This window comes from Lepidochelys kempii, chromosome 11 (genome assembly GCF_965140265.1).
Source record: "Lepidochelys kempii isolate rLepKem1 chromosome 11, rLepKem1.hap2, whole genome shotgun sequence".
In the NCBI taxonomy this organism is placed as follows: domain Eukaryota; kingdom Metazoa; phylum Chordata; order Testudines; family Cheloniidae; genus Lepidochelys; species Lepidochelys kempii.
The window spans coordinates 78,748,379-78,768,510 of NC_133266.1; the positions used below are offsets into that span (position 1 = coordinate 78,748,379).

A 20,132-nucleotide genomic window follows, 5' to 3' on the forward strand; every position below is an offset into this window, starting at 1 on the left:
TTTTGATTTCAAAAGGGCTGACTTTCAAAAATTAAGGAAATTAGTTAGGGAAGTGGATTGGACTGAAGAACTTGTGGATCTAAAGGCAGAGGAGGCCTGGGATTATTTTAAATCAAAGCTGCAGAAGCTATCGGAAGCCTGCATCCCAAGAAAGGGGGAAAAAATCATAGGCAGGAGTTGTAGACCAAGGTGGATGAGTACGCATTTCAGAAAGGTGATTAAGAAAAAGCAGAAAGCATACAGGGAGTGGAAGAAGGGAGGGATCAGCAAGGAAAGCTACCTTATGGAGGTCAGAACATGTAGAGATAAAGTGAGACAGGCTAAAAGTCAAGTAGAGTTGGACCTTGCAAAGGGAATTAAAACCAATAGTAAAAGGTTCTATAGTCATATAAATAGAAGGAAACAAAGAAAGAAGAAGTGGGACCGCTAAACACTGAGGATGGAGTGGAGGTCAAGGATAATCTAGGCATGGCCCAATATCTAAACAAATACTTAGCCTCAGTCTTTAATAAGACTAAAGAGGATCTTAGAGATAATGGTAGCATGACAAATGGGAATGAGGATATGGAGGTAGACATTACCATATTTGAGGTAGAAGCGAAACTCAAACAGTTTAATGTGACTAAATCGGGGGGCCCAGATAATCTTCATCCAAGAATATTAAAGGAATTGGCACAAGAAATTGCAAGCCCATTAGCAAGAATTTTTAATGAATCTGTAAACTCAGGGGTTGTACCGTATGATTGGAGAATTGCTAACATAGTTCCTATTTTTACAAAAGGGAAAAAAAGTGATCAGGGTAACTACAGGCCTGTTAGTTTGACATCTGTAGTATGCAAGGTCTTGGAAAAAATTTTGAAGGAGAAGGTAGTCAAGGACATTGAAGTCAATAGTAAATGGGACAAAATACAACATGGTTTTAAAAGGTAGATCGTGCCACACCAACCTGATCTCCTCCTTTGAGGAAGTAACCGATTTTTTAGACAAAGGAAACGCAGTGGATCTAATTTACCTAGATTTCAGTAAGGCATTTGATACCGTGCCACATGGGGAATTATTAGTTAAATTGGATAAGATGGGGATCAATAGGAAAATTGAAAGGTGGATAAGGAATTGGTTAAAGGGGAGACTACAACAGGTCCTACTGAAAGGTGAACTGTCAGGCTGGAGGGAGGTTACCAGTGGAGTTCCTCAAGGATCGGTTTTGGGACCAATCTTAATCTTTTTATTACTGACCTTGGCACAAAAAGTGGGAGTGTGCTAATAAAGTTTGCGGATGATACAAAGCTGGGAGGTATTGCCAATTTAGAGAAGGACAGGGATACCCTACAGGAGGATCTGGATGACCTTGTAAACTGGAGTAATAGTAATAGGATGAAATTTAACAGTGAGACATGTAAGGTCATGCATTTAGGGAGTAATAACAAGAATTTTAGTTATAAGCTAGGGACGCATCAATTAGAAGTAACAGAGGAGGATAAGGACCTTGGAATATTCGTTGATCATAGGATGACTACAAGCCACCAATGTGATATGGCTGTGAAAAAAGCTAATGCGGTCTTGGGATGCATCAGGAGAGGTATTTCCAGTAGGGATAAGGAGGTTTTAGTACCATTATACAAGGCACTGGTGAGACCTCACCTGGAATACTGTGTGCAGTTCTGGTCTCCCATGTTTAAGAAGGATGAATTCAAACTGGAACTGGATCGGATGATCCGAGGAATGGAAAACTTGTCTTATGAAAGGAGACTTAGGGAGCTTGGCTTGTTTAGCCTAACTAAAGGAAGGTTGAAGGGAGATATGATTGCTCTCTATAAATGTATCAGAGGGATAAATACCAGAGAGGGAGAGGAATTATTTAAGCTCAGTACCAATGTGGACATAAGAACAAATGGATATAAACTGGCCACTAGGAAATTTAGACTAGAAATTAGACAAAGGTTTTTAACCATCAGAGGAGTGAAGTTTTGGAATAGCCTTCCAAGGGAAGCAGTGGGGGCAAAAGATCTATCTGGCTTTAAGATTAAACTCAATAAGTTTATGGAGGAGATGGTATGATGGGATAACATGGTTTTGGTAATTAAATATTCATGGTAAATAGGCCCAATGGCCTGTGATGGGCTATTAGATGGGGTGGGATCTGAGTTACCCAGGAAAGAGTTTTCTGTAGTATCTGGCTGATGAATCTTGCCCATATGCTCAGGATTTAGCTGACTGCCATATTTGGGGTCGGGAAGGAATTTTCCTCCAGGGCAGATTGGAAGAGGCCCTGGAGGTTTTTCGCCTTCCTCTGTAGCATGGGGCACGGGTCACTTGCTGGAGGATTCTCTGCTCCTTGAAGTCTTTAAACTACGATTTGAGGACTTCAATAGCACAGATATAGGTGTGAGGGGTTTTTCTGTAGGAGTGGTGGGTGAAATTCTGTGGCCTGCGTTGTGCAGGAGGTCAAACTAGATGATCATAATGGTCCCTTCTGACTTAAATATCTATGAATCTATGAATCTCCATCTTACCTTTGATGTGCTCTTCCGAAAGCTTGGCACGGAGTTGTTCAAGATCTAGACAATGTTTCTTTTTTAATTCCTCAATTTCTGAAATATATCTGTCTGAGAGATCCATCTTCATCTTCATCAGGTCCTCCTTATATTGGAGTGCAAGGGAAGATCTTAAGGAGTCTAGTTCATGTCTGTGTTTTTCCTCCAATTGTAGTCGCAAACAAGTAAATTCTTCCTGCAGAAAACACACATTCAGAACAGAGACGGATACCTTTATCTTTCAGATAATTAGGCTAAAGAATTAATTTGACAGTAAGTACCCATAGCATACTGTAAACATACAAGTTCACTTACCAGTCTGCCTCCTCAAAATATTCTTGCTTCTACACCCACTTCTACCTCCTCAACTCTGGGAGTAGAGGGATCCCCAGAAGGCCTAACTCTGTTTATACAGCCATGCTACCACAAGGTAAAGTAGAGCTCCAGGAGCTGCCAGAGGATCTAGGAGAGTGGGAAATGCCTGTAGGCACCTGAATAGGGAGCTTGTCAAGGTTTTTGACACTAACATAGGGGAAGGAGACTGCTTATACTATTGTTTGTATTACCATAGCACCTAGAAGCCTTACTCTTGAACCAGGACCCCTTTGTAGCACTCAGCCAGGAGCCACACAGGGGAAAGGACTTCCTAAGCTCCATGGCAACTCTTGAAACACTTATTTCTTAAGCAGCAAGTAAACAAAAAAGCCAAGATAATGCATCAAAAACATCCTTTGTTCACTTATTTTCTCAAGTTGTATAGTTTTGTTTAAGATAATACCTTCTAGTATACTTGGTAAAAACAACAAAACAATAGTAATACAAGACCTCAGAATAGCACCTGCTATGAAAACCATGCTAAGAGGTGTGAAGCATCGGTCATGTTTTTGTGGACATTTTAAAATGTGCACTATAATTTTTGTTAAAATTGACATTTCACCTTGTGCTGCTCCAGTTGCTGAGTTAGTTGGTCAAGCGTATCCCTTCTCTCTTTTTCACTTGCCTCTTCGAAAAGTGTGACCGAGGAGCTGAGCAGAGAAAAGTAATTTAGAAAATTAACTTGAAGACTCACTATAAAATACAGAATTAGAAGAATGTATTGATTCTTAAGATATTAGAGTATAGGTATGTACAGACCAGAATCTAGTCAAACACTCCTGAATAACCATTTCAACAAGAAACTGTCTGCATCCATTACTAACTTCCATCCTGGGGTTTCTGACCTCCCACCACCAATCCAAATACACACACAAAGCCTAAAGTCTTTTCTAGGAAAGGAAAGTTGAGTGTGTTTTGTCACAGATGAGATTAAAGAAAAAAAAACAGTCATCACCTGATATCTAAAGGCTGATCTTGACTAATCTCTGACTCCAACAAAGAGTATTCCTTTAATTCTTGCAGCCTCTGATGCAGCAGAGTTAATTCTTCTCTGTAGTTTTCTTCAGCTGCCCCTAGTTTCTCTTCAAAGTAAATTCTCAGTTGTTCCAACTCAGTTTCATGTTCGCTTCTTCTCTGCTGCCGCTGCTGTTCAAAGTCTTGCTTTAAACGTTCTATTTCATCCACATGTGATGTGCGAGCCAGAAGCTGTTCTTTTAACTCTGAGTAGAAGATGGAACAGCAATACTTTTAACCTTGTTTTTAATCCCAAAAAAAAAAAAAAAAACCACCCACACACACACTTTGGACTCCACCATAGATCCTATGAAGATGAACCATATTTTGGATGGGGAGAAAAGCACAGAACCCAACAGGCAGCATCAGGAGTCATGCCTTCAAAGACATAATGCCAATGCCTCAACATTTTTTGGGAGGGTTAGCAGAGCAGGTCTTGCTACACCTTACACTGAGTACAAATTAAGGGGTGAGGGAGCAGAGAAAACATAGCCACGTCCCCATTTACCCCACTCTTAGGCCTCGTCTGCACCTAAAAGGTTAGACTGATCGAGTAACATCATTCAGGACTGAGAAAAAAATTGCACCATGGATGATGTAGTTAGGTCAACCTAACCCCAACTGTAGCTGCAGGTAGGTCAACAGAAGCATCTTCCATCGACCTATCTTCCTCCTCTCAAAAGGGAGAATTACCTACATTGACAGGAAAACCACTTCTGTCCCTTAGTAAGTGTCCACACTACAACGCTACAGGTGTGCACAGCAGCATTTGTGTTGCACACATACCACCAGTATTCCGCACCAAAAAATTAAAAATTCTGTGCCAAAAAAGTAAAAAATTCTGCACACATTTTAAAATTCTGCAAAGTTCTGCATATTTTGTCAAAACAAACACAATATAATCACACCATTTTCAATTATTGCTGACAAGTATTTTGAAATAAATTACCAAAATAATTAAAAATGGTCTGATTATATTATTATGTTACTATGTTATTTTGACAAATAAATATGCAGAACTTTGCAGAATTTTAAATTTTTAAATTTTTTGGTGCAGAATTCCCTCGAGAGAATCAGGGTTCTGTGTTGAGCAATCTGGGTGCAGGCAGCTTGGTGAGCGGTTCAGTTGCAAGGGGAATCTGGATGCACAGGGGTTCGGTGCGGGGTTCTGGGTGCCTGGAGAATTGGACTCTGCAGGGGAGACCAGATGAAGGTGGTTAGGATTCAGTGGGGGTTGGTAGGGTTGGGGGTGGGGTGCAGCAGATTGGGGCTCAGGGGGCTCTCAATGCAGGGGGTGAGGCTCAGCAGAGTGGAGGTTCGGGGGGGATTCTCGGTGTGTGGGTGGAGGGAGGGGTCATTGTAAGGGGAGCTGCTCCCCATCTGCCCAACCCACCCGCATCCAACTCCCACCGCTGAGCCAACTCCCTCCCTGCACCTGGAATCCCCACCCCACCAAGCCTCACCCCCCTTCACTCTGACCACCCCTGCCCTCCCGCGGTGCAGAGCTTCCTGAAGCCAGGAGAAGTTTCTGGGGGTTGATTTGACCCAGCCCCGGCTGCTCTGTGCAGGGAGAATTTAGTCTCTGTTGTCCTCCTCCCCCCACCCGGCCCCCCTGGCCCAGCCAGGACTAATGTCCCTGGCCCACCAGAACCTTCCCAGACCCTCCCCGCCATGATTTACCTCTCCCCCAGCTGCAAGAACAGAGGCATCTGACCTGCTGGGGAGGAGCACTGGTGCAGCGTCTCTTTGCTTCCCCACAGACACCATTTTCTATCGAAAGTAAAGACAATCTGTGTGGGGGCATTTGTCTGCTGCACCGTAGTGATGCAGAATTCCCCCAAGAGTACTCCAGAAACTACGCCTCTTGAAGTGAGTAAGCACTGCAGTCAGTCAGCCAGCCCGTCTCCCTTCCTTTGTGCTCTTCAATGCTGGGAATGGTTATGGAGAGGCAGTGTGACCTAGTGGATGGAGCACTGGACTGGGATTCAGGAGACCTGGGTTCTATTCCCAGCTCTGCACTAGCTCAGTGTGTGACCTTTGGTTAAGTCAATTTCCCTCTGTGTGCCGCTGTTTTCCCATCTGTAAAAGGGGGATAATGATTCTGATGACTTTTGCCAAGCATTTTTTGATCTACTGATGTCAAGCATTATATAAGAGCTAGGGATGATAATGATGCAGAGTCCTGCAATGGGGGTTGAACCCTGCACCTTCTAATGCTCCCATGCAGCAGGAATAAGAAGAATTACTGTAACTGCTTTGAACTAAATTGATTTACCCCAGAAACAGCCTTCCTAGCACAAACTACTTTGAAAAATGTAAATCCAACAATTAAACTTAAATATAATCTTGTCAAAGGACTTGCTTTGCTGATAGATTGGCAAAGTGTGGACAACCCCCCCCCCCGGATCATGTAAAAATGTTAGAATGCAATGGTTCTGTTGAGTACACAGTGGTCAGGATTCTGGTCACCTAGAAAGATAGGATAAACTGGCTTAACCCTTGTGAAGGATAACAGTCTTCAATCAATTACAGTTCTTGTAGGAAGCCAAGAGAATAGTAGATGAAGGAGACTCATAGGTTTCTGTATACAAGAACTTTCAGAAGGGCTTTGTTGAAGTGCCTCACTAGCGGCTGTGATAACTAGGAACTGGTAAAGAGGTAGAAAACAAAAGGACAGATTAGTCGTGGGATGCATCATGGGTCAGTAGGAGGACCAACTAATTAGAAGAGGGAGCGAACATCAATGAGGCAAAGTTGCAGACAATTATTTACATTACTCAAGAACATAATTTCAGAGGGACCTACGAAAGCTAGATATCGGAAAACAGGGCTTATGGAATTCAGTATGTACTGGAAGGAATAATTAGAACTCTAACCAAATGCTGATGTATTCTAAAATACAGCTGTCTACTCAGGAAGAAAATATGGGTGCCCCTGTGGACAGCTCAATGTGCTGTGAGAGGGGGCCGGAAAAGGACTATCTGAGAAAAGAATACCAAGGGAGGAAAAATAACTTTTGAAGTGGTAATGAGAGTGGCCCATTTCAGGCAGCTGACAAGAAGGTGTGAGTAACAGTAGGTGGAAATTAGTATTGGGGAAATTAGGTTTAGGTTTTGTAATGACCCAACCTCTCCCAGTCTTTATTCAGGCCTAATTTGATGGTGTCCAGTTTGCAAATTAATTCCAATTCTGCAGTTTCACACTGGAGTCTGTTTCTGAAGTTTTTTTGTTGAAGAATTGCCACTTTTAGGTGTGTTATTGAGTGACCAGGAAGACTGAAGTGTTCTCCGACTGGTTTTTGAATGTTATGATTCCTGATGAGGTTCAATAAGGATAAGTGCAGGGTCCTACACTTAGGACGGAAGAACCCAATGCACCGCTACAGACTAGGGACCGAATGGCTAGGCAGCAGTTCTGCGGAAAAGGACCTAGGGGTGACAGTGGACGAGAAGCGGGATATGAGTCAGCAGTGTGCCCTTGTTGCCAAGAAGGCCAATGGCATTTTGGGATGTATAAGTAGGGGCATAGCGAGCAGATCGAGGGACGTGATCGTTCCCCTCTATTTGACATTGGTGAGGCCTCATCTGGAGTACTGTGTTCAGTTTTGGGCCGCACACTACAAGAACGATGTGGATAAATTGGAGAGAGTCCAGCGAAGGGCAACAAAAATGATTAGGGGACTGGAACACATGAGTTATGAGGAGAGGCTGAGGGAGCTGGGATTGTTTAGCCTGCAGAAGAGAAGAATGAGGGGGCATTTGATAGCTGCTTTCAACTACCTGAAAGGGGGTTCCAAAGAGGATGGCTCTAGACTGTTCTCAATGGTAGCAGATGACAGAACGAGGAGTAATGGTCTCAAGTTGCAGTGGGGGAGGTTTAGATTGGATATTAGGAAAAACTTTTTCACTAAGAGGGTGGTGAAACACTGGAATGCGTTACCTAGGGAGGTGGTAGAATCTCCTTCCTTAGAGGTTTTTAAGGTCAGGCTTGACAAAGCCCTGGCTGGGATGATTTAACTGGGAATTGGTCCTGCTTCGAGCGGGGGGTTGGACTAGATGACCTTCAGGGGTCCCTTCCAACCCTGATATTCTACGATTCTATGATGTCAGATTTGTGTCCATTTATTCTTTTGCGTAGAGACTGACTGGTTTGGCCAATGTAGATTGGGAGAACAAGGGGATTGTGGGGGCATTCCTCCTCCCTCCCAGTGGATCTTCTAGGAATGAAAGGACTAAGCATTAAAATGACCACCTGAATACTAGTGAATCCCTTTAATTTTAAGATGTAATTCCAGAATCCTTGTCCACCTCAATTCAAATCTACTAGAAAACACTATTTCAGCTTCAGAACTAATCTAACCTATGCCTTTGTTCAGATTTTAAAGGGGGCCAAGATCAGGGTAATGATAAACAGCCAAATGACAAGTATTATAGATGGGCAGTAGGGATTACTGCCATCAATATTTCGTGTTGATTTTGATCTTTAAAAACCCTCCACATATCGTACATAATACTAGTTTGTCATAACCATGTGTTCCTATTGCTGCTATCCTCTTCCTCCCTCACCTTCATTTGTTTGTTACACCACATTGCAGCTCATCTTAAATTTGATTTTAAGATTTAAGGGACATGGGCTGTATTTTACTACCTGTTTGTAAACTGTCAAACACTACGGGTCCTCTGGTTCCTAATGCAACATAGACAGGTAATAGCAGTGGCAGTGACAGTAGCAGTGATGACAGCTCAGCTGCAACTTCAACTTTGGCACAGATACCACCACACCATAATCTGATACAATACAATTGTAGGGCATCTCTGCCTTCATACTTCAGGACAAATTATAAACCAGCAGAACAGGACTGAAACTTTTCCCATAGGCATGGTATTGCCTACTTGAGCGTTTTAAACCTTATTCTGAAGCATCTGGTACTGACCAGAAACCGAATTAAATGGACCATTTGTCCAATCCTGTGTGACAACTCCTGCTGTATGCTCCTGTGACCGAATGCCTGTTCAATACGTTTTGTTAAAAATTGTTTCACCCGCAGTGTTGTTCTATGTGAGCTAAGGCAAGAACCGTAACGTGTTTCTACCATACCACTTAGCTCCTGTCGACTTGCTCGTGTGCTATCAAGCTGAGACCAAAGCTGTTTGATTTCTTCTTGTGATCGAGTTTTTAATTCTTCATATGTGGCCTGAAGTTTCTCCATCTACGAAAGATGCATTAAGAATTTGTTTGTTTTGTTGTGTTTTAATAGCTGCCTCTTTTCATGTCTTAGGAACAGTTCAGCTGCTCATGGGTGGAAATGCTATAGTACCAAGGCTTGTGGAGACACTGAAAGACCTAACTCCTCTACGAATATCCCTCTAATTGAGACAAATGAGGGAGCCACCTGTTTGTCATGCCACTTATGTCATGTCTTGTTCTCCACATTCATAGTCTCACCAAACAACTGAGAAAAATATAGGGATCAGTAACTGAAACTATATTAAATAAGAACTAAGGTAAAGATTTGATTAAATTGCAGGAAGTGCCACATTAGTAGATCTAGCGATGTGTTACACAGAGTTAAATCCAGCTTAAAAAAACCTGTGAATACTAATCTAATATTGATTTGGGCTTCATGCCCTTAATTTTGGTATAAAAAAAAAAAACAAAAAAACAACTTACATCATGCTACATTTCCCCTTAAAAAAAATCTAAATGTTAAATACAGAAGAATGGCACACATTATTTAATAACACTTGTGGCTCCTAAATACTATGCCACTTACCTAATTCATACCAAACATTCAAAACAAAAAATCTTATTAACCTCCTGCCGCATCTCCTGTTCTCTTTCCTTGCTTTTCCTTTTCAGGTTTTCTAGACATTGGTCATGTTCCGTCTGCAGCTGTTCACATCGTTTTGGAATTGCCATCTGGTGTTCATTCTCCAGATTTTTACATTTCACTACAAAACAAAGTTAGTGCTGTTATATTATTAGATTAGACTTTTTTTTTTTTTTTGGTGAACTACCTAATGCAACATCAGTTTTGTGACGAATTAAAGCACAAAACAATGAATCCAGGCCAACAAGCTAATAGGTTAGCTAACTGTAAGTTTAAGGCACTCTCTATCTAGGTTAATAACTGAAAGGTCCGTTACAACCTTGTGAAAGGAACCAACTGGTGAGCTCAGTACAGGCACTTATACCACAGTAATCAGCACGCTAAGAACTTTAACAGTAAAGAAATGCAGCAGGTGGAAACTTGGTATTTCCACACAGAGCCTTATGGTCCACTGTGTGCAATGCCATCAACAGGTGGTGAGGTCCTCAGGGAGGACACCAGAGGTGGCTACCTGAAGATGAAACATATGTAAGAGACAATGCCATAATAAACAGCAGCAGCCTTAAATGCACAGGGAACACATTTCTCCAGAGAACCTCCCATTCACAATGTTGCTGGCAGCCAGGACTCGAAAGGCAAGGAGAAATAGTTGGCCATGGGACGGGAAAGCACTTCTGCTACCAACGTAAACAGTTGCAGAAAAAGGAAGGGAGATAAGGACAGATGCACTCACCTCAAACAGAAAGGAGCACTTGAAAGATTCAGGGCAGCTGGAGTACTCCCACCATCTAAGTGAGCTCTCCCTAAGCAAAATGGACCTGCCACCTGCTTCTCCTCAACAGACCTTTGCTCTGCCACAGAGAGGAAACTCTGCCTGCAAGTCACTCCCATCCAGCCACAATGCAGTAACAGAAATGATTCTGTCACATACAGATAGCTGGACTCTGCACTCTGGGGGAACAAGTAAAGGATCAACAGGAGACTGGATAGGAAGAAACTCATAGGCGACTTCCTTCACAGCAGCCAGAGGACTGCTAGCAGGATAGCAAAAGTATCCAATGCTATACATGCGTAACAGGATGGAACTTATATCTCAGGGCTGGTGTTGCTGCATGCCAGCCGGCACAAAGTTCCCCATTGCCAGTTACCCTGAAGCCAGCTTTCCATTTATTTGCAATAGTTGCCATTTCCCCTGCCTCTCACGTATTAGGTACCTCAGAGGACATATGGCTCCCAAACCAACTGGCCAGCTCTCCCTGCTTCACCTCATGTAAGCACAGTGCAGGAGGTACTGGGTGCCAAGTTCTCCACAGGATAAATTCTTTGTACTCCTCAGGCTGCTGCTATATAAGGCAGTGGGCCTATTATATTCTCGGAAGGCACCAGCCTCTGATGCTGCTGCCAGCTATGCCTCCTGCTGATAGAATTCTCCAAAGGCAAGGGCTTCAGGAGCCACTCACACTCACATTTCAGACTCCTAAAAGCAACAAAAATTTTCACACATGTGGTCATTTATTCATCCTGGCCCTCACTTTTCTGAGTAATGAGGCTTTCAGTTACTCTGCTGTTTAAGGAAGGTAACTTTTGAGACAATTATTTTAAAGAATTGCCAAAATCTATCATACATCCATATTGTTAAGATCCAAACAGGAGTCTGGCTGTTCAGAATACTATCTGGAAATCTTTAAATCAGGCAAAACACTCACTGAAATTAGTGGAAGTTTTGCCTAATTAAGAGACTCACAGACTATCATAGACTTTAATGTCAGAAGGAACCATCATGATCATCTAGTCCAGGGGTTCTCAAACTTCACTGCAACCCCCATCTGACAACAAAAATTATGACACGACCCCAAGAGGGTGGACGACAGCCTGAGTTCACCTGAGCTCCGCCACCCTGGACAGGGGGGTCAAAGCCCAAGCCCAAGGGCTTCAGCCTCAGGCAGGGGGGTCTGTAACCTGAGCCCTGCCACCCAGGGCTGAAGCTCTCGGGCTTCAGCTTCAGCCCCAGGTAGTGGGGCTTGGGTTTCAGCTTTGGTCCCAAGCCCCAGCAAGTCTAAGCCAACCCTGGCAACCCCATTAAAATGGGATCGCAACCCACTTTGTGGTCCCAACCCACAGTTTGAGAACGGCTACTCTAGTCTGACCTGTTGCACCTCACAGGCCATAGAACCTCAATCACCCACTCCTGTAATAGACCCATAATCTCTGGCTGAATTTCTGAAGTCCTCAAATTTTGATTTAAGGACTTCTAACTATAGAGAATCTGCAATTTACTCTAAATCAAAACCACAAATGACTCGTGCCCCACGCTGAAGGATTCGGCCCTCAATTGACAGCAAAATTGTAGCTTGCAGTCTTGTTGTAGCTATGTTGGTCCCAGGATGAGAGAGACACAATGTGGGTGAGATATCTTTTATTGGACAAACTTCTACAAATTGTAGGCACTTGCATTTTCTGATATTTGTGGGGAAAATGCATTCTGGGTTTTCACCTTAAGTTTGCTACAATTACAACTACACATTAATATAAAGACTGATAAGCTACATTGGCTAAAGTAGTCACTTTGTAATTGCTAATTTCTGAACAATTATGCATCATTGGCATGGTTCTAACTGCAAATGTTAAAATTGAAAAATTATTGCTGTTTTATATGCACTGTACAACTCCTAAAGTTACTCTAGCCAGCTTTGAATCCCTCACGATAAATATCTTACAACAAAGCTAATACTTTCCAAAACATAACACTTACTTTCCGCCTGCTCTTTTTTAAGAGATAGACTCTTCAGCTCTTCTTTAACTCTTTCTAGTTCCAATTTCAGAGTTTTCTGCAGTTCACCCATTTCAGTCTGATGTTTTTCAGATAGCTCCTCACGGATGTTTTTTAAACATGTTTCGGTCTTCAGTGCACAGTCTCCTTTAAGAGTCTAACAGAACAGGATAGGTGCATTAGTAAAGCAGTTAAGAGTAATATTTTACTGCTTCTTTTTATTTTATATTGCATTTATTTGCCCTTTCAAAAATGTTATAATAGAAAAGGGAAGAGATCATGGCAGCTTTGATTTACAGTACAGTTTTATCTTGTCCAGTATACAGTATGGAACTTATACCTCCAGGGTCTGGATGTGTTTCTTTTCCATTTCCAATTCTATTTTCTTCCTCTCATCTGCAAAATAAAATTCTGTTTACTAAACAAACTAGTAAGAAACAATTGGGTCTAATGACATTTTAAAATATGGAAAGACCTACTTTATTTTAAACATCACATTCAAGGCTTGAATTAGGAGGCACATAGCAGTATGATGTACCACCACCTCTCTCGCGACTGCTCTCTTATATGCCAGAGTGTCAGCTCTTATTTTACAGGAATAAGTGTCTAGCTTGTTTCAGTTGCAAAGAAAACCATGGAGATGTAAATTTAGTGCAACTGGTCCAGCAATGTTTGCCCAAGTCCGCAGAGAGCATGACACCATTAGAGAGGTGTAAAGTGCCCCATTCATTTACGTAGTGTTAACTTAGATGCCCAATAATAACATTTCAGATGCCAACTTTGTTAACTACTTCACTGTGCAAAGAATGCAAGAAAGAGGCGGAAGAATCATATTGCTAAATTCTGCACAAATTTACTGGAAGTGGCATCTTATTTTAACCAGAGGGGGGTGGGCTTGGGAGTGTAATCCCATTTATATGTTCCTAATCAAAAAGGAGCTCAGCAGAGGACACAGATATATGTAAACTTCACTTGGGGGGAGGGGCAGCCCAAGGAGTTCAAAGAACATTCATGATCATATTTTGAATGGCTACATGATGCAGTGCAAGAGGCAGACTGAGGTCTTAAGTGGACAGAGCTTATTTTGCCAGCAGAACTTGGGAGAGAACACTTATTGTCCCCCCTCAGTTCTACCCCTGATCAAAATAATATTTCAAGCTTCTACTCACATGTCATTAGCCTAAAAAACAAGCAGCATGTGTGTGGAAGGGAAATGGAAACATTCTTCATCTTCCTTTTACTATCTAGCAGCCAGAGCCACAACATAGCTAACAGGAGTACTTGTGGCACCTTAGAGACTAACCAATTTATTTGACCATAAGCTTTCGTGAGCTACAAGTGAGCTGTAGCTCACGAAAGCTTATGCTCAAATAAATTGGTTAGTCTCTAAGGTGCCACAAGGACTCCTTTTCTTTTTGCGAATACAGACTAACACGGCTGTTACTCTGATACATAGCTAACGTTTCCATCACAAATTTGATTTCAACCCTTGCGCCCGCCACCTCCCCCTCTGAAATTGTAGTGTATAAAAATGTGCTGAGAGATTTTTTTCTAGCAAATTCTAAGTAAATCTGGAACACTTTATCTAATTTATCACATAATTGAATTTTTAAAATAGAGTTCAGAGTCTTAAAAATCTAAAAAAAAGAGAAATAGTTTACTGAACTCATCTAGTAGAGATCTAGTGCATAGGACCAAAGTTTAATTGATAAAACCAATTTAAAGAGCTATATACATTTTAAATATCATTATCAGAATGGGTCAGTGGAAGTTGCAAAGCTAATTTCGGCTCATCAGTAGCTCCAGAGACAGGAGCAGAAGCTGGAGGCAGCAAATAGTGAGAAAAAGTACCTCACTTTCAGAGTCTCCGACACAGAGCATGGGGGACGAACGATGATGCTATTTTTTTGGATCACTACCTGAAGGCCGCTTTTCCCCCAAGCTCTCTCTACCCCATCCTCCCAACCACATCCCATTCCTCAGCTCTTTGCATAGCATCTCCTACAGTCTAAAGGAAAAGAGGGAGAGAAACTGGAGAAAGCAGAGGGCTTGAAGGGAGGATACTGGATGATTTTCCCTTCCCTCCTTCATGCTGGCCTCCTGAAGTCTCCAGCAAGTGAGACCCAACAGCAAACCTGAAGAGGATTGTCAGCATCCTTTCACCACCACTTTCAGCAGTCTTAGCATCAAAGGCTGAGGAACAAGCTTAGGCTTGTTAAAGATTAAAAAAAAGAGTCCTAAGGCTCAGCAGCTGACCACCACTAGTCTCGTAAGCTTCACATGGGGATGGGAGTCCTAGCAAGCAGCTACGGCCAAAAGAGGCACTTCTCAGCAGAACTACCCTAAGACACACTGGGGGGGGAGGGGGGGCGCGGGGTGAGAGTGAGAGACATGTTATGCAAACTTTTCCTAAAGAAGAAATCAATATTTCTCTCACTCTGCCCAATGAAGACACACTTGTCCTCAAACAAGTCTCCTGCATCATCTATACCCAAAAAACAGTTGAGGACAGGACATAGACTTCAATCCTGACACAGTGAAATTCCACAATGCAGAAGTGTCCCTTCACCATAAGCATAAGGGACCACTTCATTGAACTGAGAGAGAAAGAAATCAGCTTCCTCAATATTCTCTGATGGCACCTGTAGGCCTCAGCTGTTTCCACGAATTGAGACAGCTGCCTATTGGCTCTCAAACAAATTGTCATTGTCGTTCAAAGAAGGCAATGACTTGCTCAAGGAGTTATCACCTGTGTCAAGAAACACCAGAGTGGCATGTAGAAGCACAAAGAGCAAAACCTAATGCAATTTCAGCAATTCCAAGTCTAGCTGATTATCTCGATGGTGTTGAAACAGTCCTGTAGAATCTTTTACCAAACCTATGCCACCAAGGGTGGTACTGATACAGATTCGTAACTCATCTGGGACTCTTGACTCTGGCTCTCCAGCTGAAGCTTTCAGTACCTTCCAGGTAGACTTCTCACTTAATTTCCAGGTATTGGGAGGTGAAGCCAGGAGAATTTTCAGGTACTTGCTCCAAAAAAAACAACAATGAACCTTGTGCTGACTCAATGTAAGGCAAAAGCTTATGGGGTACAACTGGTAACAGCAGCTGGCACCAACCAAAGTCTGATCCAGAGCAAAGCATACGAGTTGAAATTCAAAGTCAAAGATGGCCTGCTAAACCTAGGGTTGTGATTTCAATCCTTGACGGGGCCATTTAGGGATCTGGGGGAAAAATTGGGGATTGGTCCTGCTTTGAGCAGGGGGTTGGACTAGATGACCTCCTGAGGTCCCTTCCAACCCTGATATTCTATGATTCTATGATTCTACACAGATAATCCTAATACTAAGCATCAGAACACCAAGAGTTTCAGAAGTAAATATTGAAGAGGACAGATGACTGAAGAACCAGTTGTTTAAAAGTATATTTCTGGGAGAATAAAGGTTGACAAGATGACAAAATGTGATGCAGCGATCTAGGAGGTCGTCTTCTCTGAAGATGTTTAGAAAGAAAGAAACTGCTGATTGACTGGAACACCAGTCTATAGGGATGACATAAGATGATCATGCTGGAACCAATGAGTTTAGAAACCTGAGTTTGGAGAAGGCCTTCAACCTACGAATGGGCAACTATCACAGCTATAAGAAAAGGAGTACTTGTGGCACCTTAGAGACTAACCAATTTATTTGAGCATGAGCTTTCGTTAGCTACAGCTCACTTCATCGGATGCATTTCGTGGAAACTGCAGCAGACTTTATATACACACAGAGTATAAGTCTGCTGCAGTTTCCACAATATCCATCCGATGAAGTGAGCTGTAGCTCACGAAAGCTCATGCTCAAATAAATTGGTTAGTCTCTAAGGTGCCACAAGTCCTCCTTTTCTTTTTGCGAATACAGACTAACACGGCTGTTACTCTGAAACCTATCACAGCTATATCTTTCAGAGTAGCAGCCGTGTTAGCCTGTATTCGCAAAAAGAAAAGGAGGACTTGTGGCACCTTAGAGACTAAGTAGAGTGGAAATCTATAAATTGGTTAGTCTCTAAGGTGCCACTAGCTATATCTTTGGAGATCAAGTCATTCTCTCTTGCAAAGGGCTTTATAACTGAGGCAGGCCTAAATCCCTTGAACATATAATGCCTAACTCTGTTCCTACTGCAGTCAATGCCAGTTTTCACAGATTTCAACAGGGACAAGGACAGGCCATAGGACAGACAAAAAGAGGCTATGTTTACACTATGGGGAATATAGTGGTCCAGCTACGGGACTGTAGCTCCACTGTCATAGCCCCATAGTGTAGATGCAGAAATGAGGTTTTTGTGTAGCTGTAAGAACACTACCTTCCTAACTGACAGTAGCTGTGTCGATCATTCTTCAAGTCAACCTGGCTGCATCTACAACAGGGGTAAGGTTGGCATAGCTATGATGCTCAGGTGTGTGGATTTTTCACATCCCTGAGCTTCATAGTAATGCCAACGTAAATTTTAAGTGTAGATCAGGCCTGAGAATCTCCCCATCAGAAATTGTGTGGCAATCAAATGCTCAGCAGTTGCATGATCAGCCCCCTAAGTTCCAAGTTCATAATACCTAGTTCTTGTTGATATTTCAGTGCAATTTCTTCTTTTTCCTTCAGATTTTGTTCTTTAATATGCTCCAACTCAAACTGATGTCGGCTCTGTAGAATTGCTACTTCCTGAGCACGCTTATCATTGAGCATCTCCCGTAACTCCACAAGAGCAGTTTCCTTCTCTTTTCTCAAGTTAGACTGCATCAACTCCAGCTGGGATGTGTGCATATTAGACAGACTTAGTCGTAAACCTTCCAACTCGAGATTGTGCAGTGTCTATAGTGGGAAGGGGAAAAACATGGTTTAAGTGAAATATATTACCATTTTTCTATACCAGTTTCAATTATATACACACCTCTATATTTATTGCTAGTCTGTTATTTTCATATAAAACATATTTATGGCTGGAAGTGGAATAGCAGAAAAACTAGATTCTAGTTCTGATCTAGCTTGCAGAAGCTTTTTATTAATGAGTACAGTCTTTACTATCTCTCCTTCCGGTAGTAAAGTCTGTTTGATATTGTATCCAAACTGTTTGCATTTTCCTCCTCTTAAGTTTATCTACTGATAGAGCATGCCTGCCAGCAACCTGCCTCCCTGCAGCATCTTCAGAAAGTTATGATATGTGAAAAGGAAATTGCAAAAATACACATTATTATCGTCTATAGCATTGCTGCAAATTTCCACTTTTATCCTTTGAGTCCATCACAGTGCATCATAACTCACAAAGCTGTCACTGGCTATCATTTGATATTACAGTAGAGTGAATGACCAATATCTGAAGTGTTGAAATAGAAACAATGATGTAAATATACATTACTCTTGTGCTGCTCACCGATTCAGTTCTGAACTATCAGTTAGCAGTAGGAGCAACTAAGCTTTACAACGGATTATAAAGTTTCCATTCTACATATATACAAATACATATAGCCAATATTTAGAGATTAGACAAAAAATAATTGTATCCTATGTATTTCTAGAATGAATGGGTGTTTTAAAATGGATTAAATATTTAGAGAGAAGGGAATTTAGGCCCTCAACCTGCCAAACAACATAAATGGGGCTACTCACATACGTATAATTATATTTGCATGTAACAGCTTGCAAGATCAGGGCCTCCACTTGTAAATTCAAGTAATGTTACAATCTTATCTGATACAGCGTCAATAAATATGTAGCAATTAAAAGGTCCATGGACTCTTTAGAGGGATATTTGGAGTATTTTTTAATATTTAAATTCAGAGCTTACCTAGTGTGAACTCAATAACAAACTGTAAAACCCATGACAAGGGATGTGACACTCTGACAAAAATGCAATGTGTATACTGAGTGTAGTAAAGTTGTGTGATGGATTACCTTCATGCGATTCATAAGACCACGATGAAGCAAGACTAAGTTTCAGTTTGATTTTCCGCCATACTTTACAATTCCCAATACTGCAGCACATACAACTGCTATTCCATATTTCTAGGGGTCTAGTAACACTAGACAAAGGAGTACTTGTGGCACCTTAGAGACTAACCTTAGAGACTCTAAGGTGCCACAAGTACTCCTTTTCTTTTTGCGAATACAGACTAACACGGCTGTTCCTCTGAAACTAGACAAAGGGTAAAACATTACCTTGCAATAGAACTTTTTTCCTTTGCATGTTAGGTTTGCACAAAAATGCATATCTAGTGATTAGAACACCAAAAAAGCATATTAGGCTCTTATTCTTTGCCTGCCTCTCTCCATTCTGGGAAGTTACTGCAGATCCTTATTTATATTTATGAAGATACGCAAGCTTCTTCCCTTCACAAATTTTGTCAATTTTCTAAAGAATAAGTGGTAAGGTTGAGGACATTGGAGACCCTTCCATAGCAGGTGGTATCTGCACTCCTTTTAGCGTAACACTCCCTACTGATTCTTCAAATGTAGTCTTTACAATAACACAAGGCATTCCTCCAAAGACTGCTTATTTTGTTAGAAAAGAGGCTCCTCTTTGCAAGCGAATTAACTGTAAATTGTGAAAGCTAGGAAATTTGCCTAAATAATTACTGTGTATACATACTGTACCTGTGACTGGAGCTGAGCATGCTGCATCTCTGTTTTATGTGTACCTTCCATTTGTTGCTGAAGTTCATCCAACAGTTGCTGCTGTTTCTTAATTAGTTCCGCACGTAGTTCTTTCATTTCATCTTCATGTTTAATAATTAGTTCAGCAATTTCACGATCATGTTCTCGTTCATGAACCTGGAGAGAAGAACACGGTGATGCTCTGTACCTCGGGGGAACACCCTACACCCCCAGGTTCATCTTTATAAAATGATTGTGTGGTATGCAATGCAAAGTTTGTCATGTTGAGTGTCTTCAGAGGCTCATGATGCACTACTGAGCACTCTTGTTACAGTAATATTATAGGTTATAATTTCATGTATGTAATTAGGAGGCTGAAAACGTATCCACATGGCTCAAAACAAGCCCAGGCAAAATCTCTCCAAGAGCAGAGACACAGTTCACACCTCATCAGAGCAGGTATGGGACAAACCCAGCCCAGCCTCACAGGAACAAAGGATGCTAGCCTAGGCAGCAACAGAAGAATCTGTTAGACTCTCGAGGGAGTCACCCCCCTGCCTTTGGTCAGTTTGGAACTGCGATGAGGTAAAGCTCACCTGACTGTGAAGGGGCGGGGGGGACTGATCAAAGGGTAGAGCCTGGCTGAAGAGCAACCAGCCAGCCTGGGTTAGAAGTATCTAAGTTTGTAAGGACATTGAAAGTGTTAAGATCAACTTAGAATGCGTTTTGCTTTTATTTCATTTGACCAAATCTGACTTATGTTTTGACTTATAATCACTTAAAATCTATCTTTATAGTTAATAAATATATTTGTTTATTCTACCTGAAGCAGTGCGTTTGATTTGAAGTGTGTTAGAGGCTCCCCTTGGGATAACAGGCCTGATACATATCAATTTCTTTGTTAAATTGACAAACTCATAGAAGCTTGCAACGTCCAGCGAGCATAACTAGACAATGCAAGACGGAGGTTCCTAGGGTTGTGT

At 41.8% G+C, this 20,132-nt stretch overlaps 1 protein-coding gene across 6 annotated transcripts in view; it reads right to left on the reverse strand.

Moving 5' to 3' along the window:
• Window positions 1-20,132, reverse strand: part of PCNT (pericentrin) — a 230,239-nt gene that overhangs the window by 141,736 nt on the left and 68,371 nt on the right. For 3 of the 6 annotated variants that reach the window (XM_073306956.1, XM_073306954.1, XM_073306953.1), the window contains exons 9-18: window positions 19,150-19,326; window positions 17,115-17,370; window positions 12,864-12,919; window positions 12,506-12,680; window positions 9,738-9,874; window positions 9,021-9,132; window positions 5,604-5,693; window positions 3,865-4,129; window positions 3,472-3,559; window positions 2,514-2,730 (exon numbers count right to left, since the gene is read on the reverse strand). In XM_073306956.1, the coding sequence (XP_073163057.1) occupies window positions 2,514-2,730; window positions 3,472-3,559; window positions 3,865-4,129; window positions 5,604-5,693; window positions 9,021-9,132; window positions 9,738-9,874; window positions 12,506-12,680; window positions 12,864-12,919; window positions 17,115-17,370; window positions 19,150-19,326 (1,573 nt within the window). The remainder of the gene's footprint in view (window positions 1-2,513; window positions 2,731-3,471; window positions 3,560-3,864; window positions 4,130-5,603; window positions 5,694-9,020; window positions 9,133-9,737; window positions 9,875-12,505; window positions 12,681-12,863; window positions 12,920-17,114; window positions 17,371-19,149; window positions 19,327-20,132) is intronic. The other 3 variants (XM_073306958.1, XM_073306955.1, XM_073306957.1) reach the window with 1 other exon arrangement.